Source organism: Schistocerca nitens, chromosome 11 (genome assembly GCF_023898315.1).
Source record: "Schistocerca nitens isolate TAMUIC-IGC-003100 chromosome 11, iqSchNite1.1, whole genome shotgun sequence".
Classification (NCBI taxonomy): Eukaryota; Metazoa; Arthropoda; class Insecta; order Orthoptera; family Acrididae; genus Schistocerca; species Schistocerca nitens.
Genome location: NC_064624.1, coordinates 17565774 through 17582452, shown reverse-complemented (window position 1 = coordinate 17582452; position 16679 = coordinate 17565774). Strand labels below are relative to the sequence as shown.

At 40.1% G+C, this 16679-nt stretch overlaps 1 protein-coding gene across 1 annotated transcript in view; it reads left to right on the top strand.

The window, feature by feature from the left end:
- The window catches only part of LOC126213359 (uncharacterized), a 189382-nt gene that overhangs the window by 118886 nt on the left and 53817 nt on the right, over nucleotides 1–16679 (top strand). The window contains exon 10 of the mRNA XM_049941063.1: nucleotides 8562–9018. Coding sequence (XP_049797020.1) covers nucleotides 8562–9018 — 457 coding nt within the window. The remainder of the gene's footprint in view (nucleotides 1–8561; nucleotides 9019–16679) is intronic.

The following is a 16679-nucleotide window of genomic DNA, read 5'->3' as shown; positions in this document are numbered from 1 at the left end:
TGGCGTTCTACGGATCGGAGCGTGGAATGTCAGATCCCTTAATCGGGCAGGTAGGTTAGAAAATTTAAAAAGGGAAATGGATAGGTTAAAGTTAGATATAGTGGGAATTAGTGTTCGGTGGCAGGAGGAACAAGACTTTTGGTCAGGCGAATACAGGATCATAAATACAAAATCAAATAGGGGTAATGCAGGAGTAGCTTTAATAATGAATAGGAAAATAGGAGTGCGGGTAAGCTACTACAAACAGCATAGTGAATGCATTATTGTGGCCAAGATAGACACGCAGCCCACGCCTACTACAGTAGTACAAGTTTATATGCCAACTAGCTCTGCAGATTATGAAGAAATTGATGAAATGTATGATGAGATAAAAGAAATTATTCAGGAAGTGAAGGGAGACGAAAATTTAATAGTCATGGGTGACTGGAATTCGACAATAGGAAAAGGAAGAGAAGGAAACATAGTAGGTGAATATGGATTGGGGCTAAGAAATGAAAGAGGAAGCCGCCTGGTAGAATTTTGCACAGAGCATAACTTAATCATAGCTAACACTTGGTTCAAGAATCATGAAATAAGGTTGTATACATGGAAGAACCCTGGAGATTCTAAAAGGTTTCAGATAGATTATATAATGGTAAGACAGAGATTTAGGAACCAGATTTTAAATTGTAAGACATTTCCAGGGGAAGATGTGGACTCTGACCACAATCTATTGGTTATGAACTGTAGATTAAAACTGAAGATACTGCAAAAAGGTGGGAATTTAAGGAGATGGGACCTGGATAAACTGAAAGAACCAGAGGTTGTACAGAGTTTCAGGGAGAGCATAAGGGAACAATTGACGGGAGTGGCGGAAAGAAATACAGTAAAGAAGAATGGGTAGCTTTGAGGAATGAAATAGTGAAGGCAGCAGAGGATCAAGTAGGTAAAAAGACAAGGGCTAGTAGAAATCCTTGGGTAACGAAAGAGATACTGAATTTACTTGATGATAGGAGAAAATACAAAAATGCAGTAAGTGAAGCAGGCAAAAAGGAATACAAACGTCTCAAAAATGAGATAGACAGGAAGTGCAAAATGGCTAAGCAGGGATGGCTAGAGGACAAATGTAAGGGATGTAGAGGCTTATCTCAAGAGGGGTAAGATAGATACTGCCTACAGGAAAATTAAAGAGACCTTTGGAGAAAAGAGAACCACTTGCATGAATATCAAGAGCTCAGATGGAAACCCAGTTCTAAGCAAAGAAGGGAAGGCAAAAAGGTGGAAGCAGTATATAGAGGGTCTATATAAGGGCGATGTACAATATTATGGAAATGGAAGAGGAGGTAGATGAAGATGAAATGGGAGATATGATACTGCGTGAAGAGTTTGACAGAGCACTGAAAGACCTGAGTCGAAACAAGGCCCCGGGAGTAGACAACATTCCATTAGAACTACTGACAGCCTTGGGGGAGCCAGGCCTAACAAAACTCTACCATCTGGTGAGTAAGATGTATGAGACAGGCGAAATTCCCTCAGACTTCAAGAAGAATGTAGTAATTCCAATCCCAAAGAAAGCAGGTGTTGACAGATGTGAAAATTACCGAACTGTCAGTTTAATAAGTCACAGCTGCAAAATACTAACACGAATTCTTTACAGACGAATGGAAAAACTGGTAGAAGCGGACCTCGGGGAAGATCAGTTTGGATTCCGTAGAAATGTTGGAACACGTGAGGCAATACTGACCCTACAACTTATCTTAGAAGCTAGATTAAGGAAAGGCAAACCTACGTTCCTAGCATTTGTAGACTTAGAGAAAGTGTTTGATAATGTTGACTGGAATACTCTCTTTCAAATTCTGAAGGTGGCAGGGGTAAAATACATGGAGCGAAAGGTTATTTACAATTTGTACAGAAACCAGATGGCAGTTATAAGAGTCGAGGGACATGAAAGGGAAGCAGTGGTTGGGAAGGGAGTGAGACAGGGTTGTAGCCTATCCCCGATGCTATTCAATCTCTATATTGAGCAAACAGTAAAGGAAACAAAAGAAAAGTTCGGAGTAGGTATTAAAATCCATGGAGAAGAAATAAAAACTTTGAGGTTCGCCGATGACATTGTATTCCGTCAGAGACAGCAAAGGACTTGGAAGAGCAGTTGAACGGAATGGACAGTACCTTGAAAGGAAGGTATAAGATGAACATCAACAAAAGCAAAACGAGGATAATGGAATGTAGTCGAATTAAGTCGGGTGATGCTGAGGGAATTAGATTAGGAAATGAGACACTTAATGTAGTAAAGGAGTTTTGCTATTTGGGGAGCAAAATAGCTGATGATGGTCGAAGTGGAGAGGATATAAAATGTAGACTGGCAATGGCAAGGAAAGTGTTTCTGAAGAAGAGAAATTTGTTAACATCGAGTATTGATTTAAGTGTCAGGAAGTCGTTTCTGAAAGTATTTGTATGGAGTGTAGCCATGTATGGAAGTGAAGCATGGACGATAAATAGTTTAGACAAGAAGAGAATAGAAGCTATCGAAATGTGGTGCTACAGAAGAATGCTGAAGATTAGATGGGTAGATCACATAAGTAATGAGGAGGTATTGAACAGATTTGGGGAGAAGAGGAGTTTGTGGCACAGCTTGACTAGAAGAAGAGATCTGTCGGTAGGACATGTTCTGAGGCATCAAGGGATCACCAATTTGGTACTGGAGGGCAGTGTGGAGGATAAAAATCGTAGTGGGAGACCAAGAGATGAATACACTAAGCAGATTCAGAAGGATGTAGGTTGCAGTAGGTACTGGGAGATGAAGAAACTTGCACAGGTTAGAGTAGCATGGAGAGCTGCATCAAACCAGTCTCAGGACTGAAGACCACAACAACAACAACAATCATTAGTGTGGATGAGTGGTAGAAGCATTACAAAAAGCTGTTTAGTGAGAACAGTAATGAGTGCAAACAGGCAGTATACCAGCTGGTAACGTGAATGTGGAACCAGCAGTGCAGAAAAAAAAAAAAAGAAGAATATTCTCAGGTGAATGAAACATAATAAATCTCAGTGCCATCTGACAGAAAAACATATGATAGAAATTTGGAAACGTGTTTAGTGTTAACATATCTCGAAAAAGCATAGGAGGTAGTCCCATTAACCAAGCAGTGGCACGGTATGCCATTGACCTGTTATATATAAGAAGTATTAGGTGATAAACCTGGCGTTGCATGTATATTCGTTTTTCCAATTACCTTACAAACGTAACTGTGTTTTCAGTGTAATATGAAAAACATTTCATTTCCATGTGTTCGTGAAAACACCTTCATAATCGTGACGCAATCTTGCGAAGAAATATCCATAATATACAAATGTATAAGTACAGCTGCTTCATGTGCACAACACAATTTTTTAAATATCTCTGTGGGAATGCCTCTTCGTTGCTCCATAGCTAGGATGTTGTTTTTACCTACAGCCATTTGCGCTTTGCAGTTGAAAGCTGTCAGAAGAACTGCCAGATGCCAGGTGTTTCCTTAAGTTGACTCAACTACGGGAGTGTTGTCGTAAAGAATAAATGTATTAACGTTTCATGCATGATGCGACCTGTTTTTTTTAATGCCTCTCAGTGTTTGACATCATGTCTCTTGAACTGTGTGTTGTACAATGATGTATTTGTGTAGGTACATTCAGTGGCTTATGTGGATACTGTCTGCAAAATTTACTGTGCATAGAGTGGTAAATTAAAAAGTCATGCATGATGTGGCAGTTTTCCACACACCTCATTATGGCCTTGTATTCCCTGGAGTATAACGGCGATTCTTGCCTGACAGTAAGGGATGTGTGTACCAAGTTTGGTTGGAATTCATCCAGTCGTTAGAAGATGTGGAAACGCACACGCACACACTCGCTCAGGGTGTGATCAAAAAGTAAGAGGCATTTCTTAATTTTGCAGGCTTTATACATCTGATTTTCAAAATTTATTTTATCTCGTTTGGTACATATGTTTGTTTTTGGATGTATGTTTGCACTGTCAGTTGTTTTGAATATTTAGCATATTGCTGACAGTTAAAAATGTTATGTGTGTTTCTAAGTGCTTGATGAATTTCCAGTTTTGAAAAAGATGGATCAAAGAAGTTTCATTAAATTTTGTGTAAAAATTGGAACAAAGTGCAGCACCGCATTCAAAATGTTGACTGTGGCTTTTGCGAATCTACTATGAGTTAGACAAGCGTTTGTGAATGATTTAAACATTTCAAAGGGGATCGAGAAGACATTGAAAACAATGCTCTGGATGCCCTAGCACATTAATTACTGTTGATAATGTGGAAGGAGTAAAGAAAATCGCTACGGAAAATCACCGAATCACCATCAGGGAGGTTGCTGGTGATGTTAGCATATCCTTCGTGTCATGACAAGCAGATTTTTGGCTGCGGTATATAGATACTATGTTGAAACTGAGGCCCAATTTTCTCAATGGAAACTGCGCGAAGAACCAAGACTGAAAAAAATTCGACAAGTTCAATCACATGTGAAGGTTCTTCTCACTGTTTTCTTCGATTACAGTGGGTTAGTACATCATGGGCTCCTACCTGATGGTAGTATGATAAATAAGGAATGCTATGTAAATAATAATAATAATAATAATAATAATAATAATAATAATAATAATAATTACCGAAATAGTTTGATTACATCTCGTACATACATACATACATTCGTATGTACAATATGTATGGATATAGAGGGTGATTCACAAAGATATGAAAATATTTTAATATGTTGTTCTACAAGTGAAACTAAAGAAGAAAGTTAATATAAACATAGATCCGTAAATGTTTAGTTACAGAGTTACGGCTAATAAAAGATGTTGCCTAAAATTTAGCAACTTGGCTAATACGAAGCCATTGCAAAACTGTAAGAGGTTAAAGTAGAGCTTGATTTCCATTTACTATGTTGCTATTGGTCTGGTGTATCTATAAAACATGTCCCAAACATGTATCTGCAGTAGATTTCCAGAACATCCAGAGAAGCAAAGATAAATTATACAACTAAATTTGTTTACTTCTCATTAAGAATGTAGAAACGCTTATGTCATTGTTGGCAACTGTTAGTGAATTGTTTGTCGTTTCCTAACCTTGAAACGACTTAGTTTTCTGTGCAATTGCATGGAATTTAATAATAATAAAAAAAAAACGAAATTACGTCTTAGTTAAATAATCTTCTGATGTAGATGAACCAAAGTTGCTGAAATAGTTTATCGGAAAACGTTTTGCTCGTAACAAAAAAATAAAACACCACATACTTTGGATTTTCATGGTTTACTGCTCTGTAAATGTTCTCAAATGTAGGTCTCCCATCACAGCCTGATAATGTGGAGGTCATCTTTTTGCATTTGGTCATACTTATTTCAGTGCTTCAAACATCTGTAACTTACTGCCTATTGTTTAAGGGTTGAGTTTGCAGTGAATTAAAGGTGCCAACTGTAATTGCGAATTTCTGCTCCCCTCAGATTACCGGTCTGAAATTGTCATAGTATTTCAAAGTCTGTATCTCCACATCAGTGAGAGGGGAGATGTAGCTCACTGCTCTCTCAAGCTGTGGCAGCGGTTCACTATATGACAGTGGTGTTGTTTCCACAACTGAAACTTAATTCATCATAGTTCAGACAATTTGTATGAAATATTTATAAATTATATTCAACAACCTTCCTTGTGCATTAGTGTATCTATTATTGAAAAATCTGTACAGCATTTCTTGAGATTACCCTCCATATACAGAAGGGTGCAAGCAAGCAAGTGACTAACTGTGTGTGTGTGTGTGTGTGAGAGAGAGAGAGAGAGAGAGAGAGAGAGAGAGAGTGTTAGACTTCTTAAATAAATTGCATGAGATACATATTTGTCAAAATTTTGGATGAATCCTATTAAGATTGTGTGTTTCTCAAAATCACCAAAAAGGCAATTGAAACACTTCAGTTTGTGAATGTTTGCATAAAAACAATGGGGATTGTGGACCCACCTTGATGCAAAACACTTTTGTGTTATTTATTTTCTTCACAAACTGGTTTCGGTAACAATATCCCCATCATCAGTCGGTCTTTTCTTTATTCGGAAACACGCAAAATTAGCATGGTGATAAACATTTCAAAACATTATTACGTGTGTACTGTTTGGTTCCAACTATTGTATTGTGTGAACAGTTTTATAATACCTTATTTACTTGAAATGACAGCATGGAGTCCATATCTGCTGTCATTACTTACGGCACTTTTATGGATGTGTTTGCCATTTTTTTTGCTTGCAGCATGTCACCTGCACTGTATGTGTGACTGTTGGCTAACAAAAATGAGAAAGTGAATTCACTTACATCAACATCATACTGCTGGGAATTGTGGTAGCGTTGTGCATATAATTTTGGTGTGCACTAGGTTGTTAACTAATTTGTCATTTACTCGTCACTGTCGTTTGTCTTGCAGCTGCTTTTTAACGCAGAAAATCATAACTTTTACAGCTTGGTACATGCAAACAGCAAGATGGCATAATGTTTTGAATTATGACCACGGTGTAAAAGTTGTCTTTCTGTGTTTAATAGCAATTGAACGTGAGTATATGACAAATTACATAATAAGAAAAGTTACATAATAACCTATTCACACCAAAACTATGTCAACAACACTACCACGATCCCAGTACTATAATGCTGACATACGTAAGTTCACTTTTTCATATTTGTTAGTAACAGCTGCTAATACAGTTGCAGATAATTTGCTTTGTGCCAAAGAAATGGTGACAAAACAGGGAAGATGTGCCAGAAATAATGGCAACTGACATAGACTTAAAGGAAATAAGGTATTGTAAAACTATTCACACAATACAATATTTGTAATGAAACAGTACACATGTAATGATGTTTTGTAATGTTTATGACAATGGTGATTCTGATGTTGGCGATATTGTCGCTGAAACTAGTTCAGGAAGAGACAGACTTACAATCCATATTAATTATTCTTATCATTGTCATAATCATTATAGGCATCTGACCTCCTCGTGTACCGTAACATACAGCGTGCTAGGTAGTGAGACGGGGAGGTACGCCAGACCCAGTTCCAATCCATCCAGCAGATTAGCAGCTGTGGGCTGCTGCACCAGTAAGCTCAATTGCAATTTCTAGACACTTTCCCGCTCTCGTTTAGGCAAATGGTGAGCTGGTCCCCAAATCCTACCTCAGAGAATAAAGTCTGCAACATTTAAAACACAGTAACACACAGAAGAAAGTTTACACGATTCAGCCAGATGGCACACGAGAGTTCGTTCCATTAGGTTACCTCGACGACTGTAGTGTTGTGAAGTGCATCGGGACACAAAGTTAAAAAAATAAGATAGATTTTCCAAATTGGGGAAAAAGACCTGTAGTAGACAGAATAAACACTGAGTGTGGGGGCTGTAACAAAGTGTGACCCCTGACAATGAATCTGCACCTGCCTGTACAGTAAGTAACATGTGCTTTTTTCTAAGTGTATAGTTGTTATCATGCTATTAAACACTAAAAAAATATTTCAGTGTTTTTCATGTGTGTATTATTGTGTGCATTAAGCTTCAGTGTAATTCTGAATGTGCAAAGCAACCTTTTTTTTAACATTGTGTAGAACAGTTATGGTCTTTTACAGCTGGTTCTGTTGACCTTTACATCTTTTCTGCTCTTACACAATGTTCCCTTCTCCACTTTGCCCCAGTTTTCTCCTCTCTTCTTCACACACTCCTTCACGCCCAGCGATCCTTCTGTCCCTCGGTGTTCCTCTAGGCCGACTGCCTCCTGCTGTCGTTTCGTGGGCCTGCCTCAGTACACTGCCACGTTGCATTCTTCAAGTGCCCATACTGTCTTAATCTTGTCTTCTCTGTGGTCTCCTCTTTCACTGCTTCATTCCTTCCTCTTTCCATTCTTGTAAGCCCTAACCTTCTCCTGTGAACTTTCGTCTCCCAGCCCCACATTGAGCTCACCCGCCTTTTCTCCATTATCCACATTTCTGATGTGTGCACAAGTATTGCAGTAAAATTTGCTCTGTTTACTGTTCAGTTGCATTTTGGTGATATAGCCTTGTTCCATATTGGGCTTCATACAATCTACAGGAATTTCTTCACTTGGCTTACTCTCTCTGTTCTTTTATTACGCTCACCAGGTAAACCTTCATTTTCTTTAGCACTTGTCATGTGACATGTATATCTGTTGCTACTCCCCAGTTATTCTTCATTGTCACTATCATGTCGTGCTCCTTTGCATTAAATTTCAGTCCCTAATGTAGATAGTAGATAGTGTAGCAGAAAAGAGACTATTTGCCGAATAACAGAAGCATTCAGTCGTCGACAGGCGCAAAAAAAAAAGAAAGGTGTGTGTGTGTGTGTGTGTGTGTGTGTGTGTGTGTGTGTGTGTTTGTGGAGTGATTTCTTCTAAAAGTTTTCACTGTCTTTTGTGTGTACCTGTCAACTACTCAATGTTTCTACCATTTAGTGACTGACGTCTTTTACTCCTGAACTATTTACATCCTGCCCGGACTTTCCTGTATTAATGTAGATTAGTGTTGGATTTACTTTCTCACTGTGTTCCAGGTCCACGTGGAATGTCCTAAAAAAATGCAGTGGTGTGTGTGGTGAGGCTGTCGCTCATCCAGCTCAGAAGTGTACTACACCAGAGGATAGACAGTTTGTGAATGGCAGTGGCCCATTACAAGTGCCGGATGTTAACCGGAGTGGTGGTGGTGAAGACTCTGCTTGTGGCAGCTACACTTGCGGTTCGTGCAGCGCGACTTTCTCGTCAAAGTATAGACTCGTAAGACACGTCTTTGTCCACATCGGTGGCGTGCGACCTCCACCGCACGTCTGTAGACTCTGCGGAGACGTGTTTCGCACGGGAGGCAGCCTACGCGTGCACCTGAAGCGAGGCGAGTGCGCGGCAGTGGCGGGGTGCAGCGTCGCCGACAGCGCTGGAGATCGAAGGCTCTCCGGCACGCGCAGAATTTCACCGGGCAACTCACTCGCCCCTACTGTGGATGGCATCGAGGAAAAGGTTTGTAACAGAGCACGACAACCCTCCACCTGTACTGGACGTAATACACAGACAGAAAAATCGAAACAAAAGCACCGTAACGGCGACTGTGGAAAATCACCCCAATCTGCTTTCGAACCGGGTCAAAATTCGTCAGCTCGGAAACGGAAACGGCAACGGCCGTCTGTATGTTCCTTCTGCCACAAAATTCTTTCCGACCCTTCGTGCCTGAAGCGGCACGAATTAATTCATACGCAGAAGAAACAGTTTCACTGCGTCGATTGTGGTAAGCATTTCACACAAGCTCGCTATCTTCAGAAACACAGAAGAACACATTCCGAATCCACACAGTTCACGTGCAACGAATGTGGCAGATCTTTCAAGCGAAGTGACACTCTTCTGAAACACAGACTAGTACATAGTGAAGTGAGACCGTATAGGTGTGGGGACTGTGGTAAAACTTTCAAATTACGTGGTTACCTCTTACATCATACTAGAATTCACGTCGGAGAGAAGCCGTACGAGTGCGACGATTGCGGTGTTTCTTTCATGCGACCTTACAGTCTTGTGGAACACAGAAGGCAGCATTCTGGGGACAGGCCGTTCGAGTGCAACGTGTGCAGCGCAACTTTTATTAGGGCCGTTACGCTAAGGGAACACAAGAGAATCCACACGGGGGAGAGGCCGCACGTGTGTGGCAATTGTGGCGAGACTTTCTCTCGCGCTGCTGGTCTTCGGAAACATAGGCAACTCAGTGTTGCGGAAATGTTACCGAAGTGTGACGACTGCAACAAATCTTTCGAATTTGATGATCTCCTAAAGCAACTCGTAGTAATGCGAACAGAAGGGAGGTCACACCAGTGTATTAATTGTGGCAAATCTTTCGTACGACCCTTCGAGCTTACGACTCCGTACGAATGTAGCTATTGTGGGGAAATTTTCTGCCGCATTACTGCCTTCAGAAAACACGGAGTCATTCATGTGAAAAAAAAGTTGTACGCATGTGTCGGTTGTGGAAACACGTACAAGCGACGTGATAATCTTCGGAGGCATCAAAAGATGGCGTCGTGTGGCAACTCTTTCGTCAGAGTCGACGTTGCGAAGAAGAAGGCGTACGAGTGCGTCGATTGTGGGAAATCCTTCGATAAAGCTAGATCCCTCAGGAGGCATCACAGAGAAAGGTCATGCAAGTCTAATAATAGCGGCAAATCTTTGTCGAGTTGACGTCGTGAAGAGCAGTAGAAAAATCCCTAGTGCAGTGATATGACAATAACCACAATTGGTATGAAGTGTTCTTACCTCTGGTGAGGGCAAGCCATTCCGGAAAATAAAATACACAAAGACAGTACTAAAACAGTAGTGTTTATTACCAAATTCTGCACCTTGGACAATTAACACTGTGAACTGAAAAGTGCAAAACAGCAGCATTTGTGGTACATTGGGATACTGGATCGTTTACAGTTTTGACGTTGATTGGAAATACTTAAATTGAGTAATAACTTCATCCGAACTGTTGATTCACTCAACATGCACACAGTGATGATGCCAGGCACTACAAGGTCTGTCTGGAGAACAATGTCGCCGGTTCTGTTCTGCTCACATATCGGGCACAGTGTGGTGTACATGACTACGCTAGTCGGTGCGAGTCGTTAGCTCCCCAGTGTGACTGACCACAATTTCCTCAGCTCGCGGAGTGTTTAGGTGTGTCCCACATCAGGGTTGGCCACGGCACGTAGAACTTCACCGTACACAATGTGCTGCACGCGGTGCGGTCCAGGCTACGTCTCGGCGTTGCTCTTTCTTTCTCGGAACTACTGTGTACAGTGTGACGTTTCACTCGGTAGTGCTAAGCGGCACTGTTCCTTCTGGATTTTTGTTTGGCATTTTTCGGGTTGGCACAACTTTCTTTGTTTCGTCACAGTTGCAGGTCATTGCTGTTTACCTTCTGCTATTTGCTTACAATTTAAAGGAAGCTCGGAGGTCCAATCATAGTTGTCTCTTTTTTTGGAGAGAATACGAGAATTCTCAGTACCTACTCTGCAGATGCACAATTGACAGGTACTATTGTACTACAATATTTACTATGCTGTGCATAAAGAATTTAAAGAGTTATGTGATGGAGAAAGAGCACACGGCTGCAACTGTCGCCAAACCGTTTGTGAGGGAGTCGGTGATCTGTACGGTGATAAATACTTTGTCCTACGTTTGCAGGCAACGAGTAGATGATGGAACGGGTGGTACAAATAGTAAATTTTCTCAAGTAGCATGCATTATTACACCATAAATTTCAACAATGTTTGATGGAGTTGAATAAAGAGTTTTGAGACTTTGCAGTAATACGTGAAGTATGTTGGTTAATTCGAGTGACACTTCTGGAAGTATTTTTTTTATTTAAAACACACTATTCTTAGATTTATCAAGGAAAAAGGAAACCAGGAATGAAAACAACAACACCCGGAATGAATTGCGTATCTCGCATTGTAAGTGGATATGACTGCACACTACCCTCTGTAGTACTTTGCTAGGGGAGAAGCCTGGCGAGGAACACTGTCCATTTCCTTGAGCTCGTTGGTGGTAAGAAAAATGAAAATTTTGAGGAATTCATTGTCGCATTGTAAGAATTACAGGAATGGTTTTCTAAATATTTTCAGGAGACTGCCACTCTCACGTTTTGAGCTGTATCAGGGGACAGCACCACTTTGCTTGTGCAGATGAAATTGATTGTCTTTTAAGTGGAAATTAAACTGCAGATCAAATTCTTTCGTGTCAAAACTATCCGGGAGTTCTATGAAGCTATCCTCAGGAAGTGTTTCATCATCTTCATAATGAGGTTGCTAATGTGATACCATTATTTCGATCAAAATATGTGCGAAAGGCTTTTTCAGCTACGAAACTCAGTGTTTCTCGGTATTCCCAGTTACATGACAAACTGAATGATGCAGATGTGCAGAACTATCTGCATTTGTGCAAAGTTCTTGGCCATTCCTGCCCTTCACAAATCGAGTTTGGCAGGCAATTCCAGCTATGATGCAATACTCACTTAAACAGGGGTAAGCAAAAAAATCTGGATGATTCTTGGGCAGTCCACTGTCACTGTTCACGCCCTTCAATGTCGAAAGGTGAAGAAAGTGCGACCCGTGTGAGAATTTTTTAGCACAAACCACAGAACGAGTGTTTGCAGAGTCTGAGCTGATGACGTACAGCCAATCCGTGTCTGAGGTATTGTAACTGAGCATTTGAAAAAGAAAGTATGGAAACTTCATCAACAGTGCATCCAGCCACACTGCCTCCTTGTTGAGTGATTGTCTGGTAAAAGAGGCGTGGCAACGCTGCCTCTACCTCCCTACAGTCCAGACATGGCTCCGGCTGAGTTTCTTCGTACGCAGCTGAAGGCTCTCTCAAAAGGACACAGTTTCGAGACCTATGACTGTGACAGTGGCTGTTATGCTTACCCTAAAGGATGTCCTTCCACTGTGTGTGTTACGATTGGAAATCTCACTGGCTAAAATGTATAAATGAAGTCATCGGAAGATTAAAACCGAGTACTAAGTAATTTTGACAAGATACCAGCACAATACAAAAAGTGTCTGCTTACCGGGTAAGATTGACAGAAGATTCGCAAAAGTTCAAAGAAGGGCAGCTCGTTTTGTGTTATCTTGAAATAGGGGTGAAAGAGGGCCACCCCTGCTCATTTGTCATAACAATGACAGTCATGAAAACAAAGATGTTTTTCATTGTGGTGAGATCTTTTTACAAAATTTCGGTCACTACCTCTATCTCCCAAATATGAAAAAATTTTATTGACACCTACCTACGTAGGGAGACATGATTAATTTTTCTGTATGAGCTCCATTATCTCTTAATTTAAGCATTAGTTTTTCCGTAGTTCTGTTAGAGAATGGAACGGTAGAGAAATAGCGTGAAAGTGATTCGATGAACCCTGTGCCGGGCACTTAAGTGTGAAATGCAGGGCAGGCATGTAGATGCAGCGTGATGTAGAAGGATTCTATTTCTTTGCATTATTGCATCCTGGTCAATAAATTAGTTTTTGTTGACTTGATGGCATTGCTTTGTGGATAGTGATTTGAAATACGTGCACAAGCTTGCCTGCCCTTATCTTCATGCCACATTATTCATATGCACCACACAACATTACACCGTTCAATACTCAAACAGTGGAAAATCCGGGATGGAATGTAACAATATTATGAGAAAAAAAGTTGATACTCACCATATAGCAGTGATGCAGATTCTCAGATAGGCACAACACAGAGACTCTCGCAATTATAGCTTTCAGCCCTTTAATTATCAGAAAAAGAAATTAAAATTTGTTATATCTCCTAAAATGCAGTGTATGGGAAACCCAAAAACACTGAAAAATTTGGGATGTGGTGTTATTGTAATTGCCCAGTCTTTTATAGTGCCATATTTCTGAAGGCTGTGTCCCAAAATTGGATTGTATTTAACTGATATCCTTCAAAATACAGAATATTTATAGAAACAGATTACTTGAGTGTAAATCATGCTAAAAACATCACTTAGGTGGGTGGTTCTGAAGGTTCAGTTTTGAATTTTAGTTTTGCATGGTGATGAACTTAAGGAATCGGGAAATCATGTTACGTGAAATTATTAATGGTATGCATCACAATCTCCAGCAGCAAGAACTGTGTAATTTTCATACTATTAATCTAAAATACTGCTAAAAATGATGTACTTGACAGACCTGTATACAGAAATTGTGCAATTATTAAAAATAGAAGGTTGAGGGGTGTTAGGTTGACAGAAACATGATGTTTTTCAGTATGAACATTTTATTAATAGCTTCGTTGTTGTACATACTTTTGTGAAGAATCCTGCAAAAATTGTGTGTACCAGAGGACCAGGTTTACACCCCCCCCCCCCCCCCCCCCCCTCCTTTTCGATCAGACCTTGTAAGAATCACTCAGTAGGGCATCATAAATAGTTTCAAAGGTTGCGATAATCATAGTAATCTGATCAGCTATTGAACTATTTTTGAAATATCGTGCAATTGTGCTTGTGGCTCAGCAAGCAAACAAGTAGGCTGCATGCTGCAGTTATTTGCTTTTTCCTTCTGTCTTGTGCTGTCATATGCTTCTGCACTTGGAGAAACAGTACACATATGTGAAACGTGAAACACTTTTTAGTCGGTACAATTTCTAGAGTGACAAACCCCTCCAGTCACACGGCTGTAGTAGTGGCCTCGGTTGCTCGTAAGAATGTGTGCGAATATACGCAACTACTCTTAGCATTGTCATTGTGCCGTGAAGAATAATGCTGTTACAGTGAATTATTCAGTTATTTATCTCGGGCTTTGGATACAAGAAAGACACTGTAAGGAAGGTGATGTACAACTTGCCCCTTCACACAAACTACGATTTCGCACTGAAATCGTACTGTGAGTAAAATATGAAAGTCATTCCGAAATTAATGCTTCCAATCTTTCTTTTTGTGTCGAGATTCCGAGACGTATTATGCCAGTATAGTACTGATTGTTGGGTATTCCCACCAGTGTCGCACCAGTTTCGCCGTCCTGCAAGAAATAGACCCCATTTTGGAACAGTATCCTGCTGCTGGCACCAATGTGCTTGTAAAACAAGGGTGTATCATATCTGAGCCGTAACCGTACTGAGTTTGTTATTGCTTTTATAAAATCTTGACAGTGCACATTAGAAAGTGCAGCTGAAACATCTGGTGCATTGTCCCATATGTTAAAAACTGTGCTGGTTGAAGCTAGGTACCCACACTTCCACCTGAGAGATAGAGGGTACTTTTTGCCCTATCACACAAATCACTGAATTGAAGTAGTGGTGAGACGGAGCTAACATAGTCAGTGTGAGAAATCGCGTCATTGGAAAATGGAGCAATGAGTCAACATAAAGTTTTGCTGCTAAGTAGGGAAAATAGGTGCAGAGAGACATTGAATGTTATTGCAAGTGTACAATATTAAAGCAAAGAGTAATAAAGTGTGTGTGTGTGTGTGTGTGTGTGTGTGTGTGTGTGTGTGTGTGTGTGTGTGAGAGAGAGAGAGAGAGAGAGAGAGGGGGGGGGGGGGAGGGGAGAATGGATAGTTTAAATACTTTAGAGACAGAAAGCAAGGGTTGATGATGAGTCGTGCTTGGGTTAGCTGTCAACATGTGCAGTTCCAGGTACTGAAAACACGCTGACAGACGAGCAGACGCAAACTCAGATGGAAATATCTGGCAGTTTCCTCAACGTGCCAGCTTTTGGAAAATGTCATCAGAGGAAGTGAAACCTGGTGCTGCAAATGTGATCTGGGGACCGAGTGACAGTGTGTTGCACGGTATTCAGCTTCTTCTTTGCCTCCCAAAAAAGTCAGCTGGTACAATCTGAGAAAAAGACATTGATTGCCTTTTTTGGCAGCAAAGACTCAACTCACTTTGACATTTCGACCCTCGGGTGGGATTTTGTGATGGAAGTTTGTGAGGTAGTTTTGAAACAGCTGCTGCAATGCAACTGGGAGACTCGACCAGAACTAACTAGAGGGAACAGTGGAATTTGCTCCACAGCAACATCCGTCCACACACTGCGATCCACAAACTCAACTTTCTCGCCCTGCACAAGACAATTCTTCTTCGACACACTCCTTATTCTACAGATTTGGTTCTGGCAGATTTTCTGTTTCCCTGCCTTAATTTATCCCTGAAATGCTTACAGTTCACAGACATTGCAGATATCCAACAACAAGTGCCTACAGTGCATTGTCAGCGACTACTTCTGACATTGATTTGTAGGCTCTTGGAAACTGTGAGCAAATGCTCCTTGTGTAATTTGTCTTTCCCACAGCTTTACAAGTGATGTCAGAAGTGTGTTACGGCCAATGGTGATTGCTTTAACGGCCAGTGGTTGATGTTTTCTTTATGTTCTTAGGCAGTTCACTTTTCAGATGTGCCTTGTACTTGCAGTATTGTTACAAGGAATATATTACGTAATTCAAATGAAGAAAAGTGTAGAAAATTATGTCTGTGTCTTCTGCTGTGCATACTGTCAGCAGTAAATATCTTACATAAATAGTTTTGTAAAATACAGAGTTTTTCTATATTATATTTTATGGGTGAAGATTTTTTAATAGTTGATGTTGAATATATGTAAGTTTGCATTGAAAGTAAATTAATATTACACCTGTCTGCAATAATATAAACTCTAATCTTAAATCTTAGCTATTTTATACAATGGACGATTATTCATAATGTAAACAAGTTTGTAATTACAAACAATTACATCATTTATTAAGTTTGTGTTGAATTACTGTCCATTGATTATTGTTCTTATTGGCACACAAACTTGAATGTTTGAAAATGAGAACATGGTCATAAATTGATCTATCCAATTTGTACTATAGTGAAATTACCTGTGTATCAAGATGTACACAGAAAGTATGTGTTCTTTACGACAATTGGTAAATCTTGGGCTCACGCATTACAGCCTTACGCCAAAATATTGAGTATATTCCAGTGTATCAAAATATGTTGTACTTCCTGTTATTTGTATCTTGGATCATTGAAAATTTTATAGTGCAATTTTGTCAAAATCAATTTTGTACAGGCTTCATTTAAATTTTGCTTTGCTACAAGTGGTACTAGTGAATCTGATCATTTTACGCACGAAATTCATCTTCCATTTTCATTAAAAAAATGTAAAAT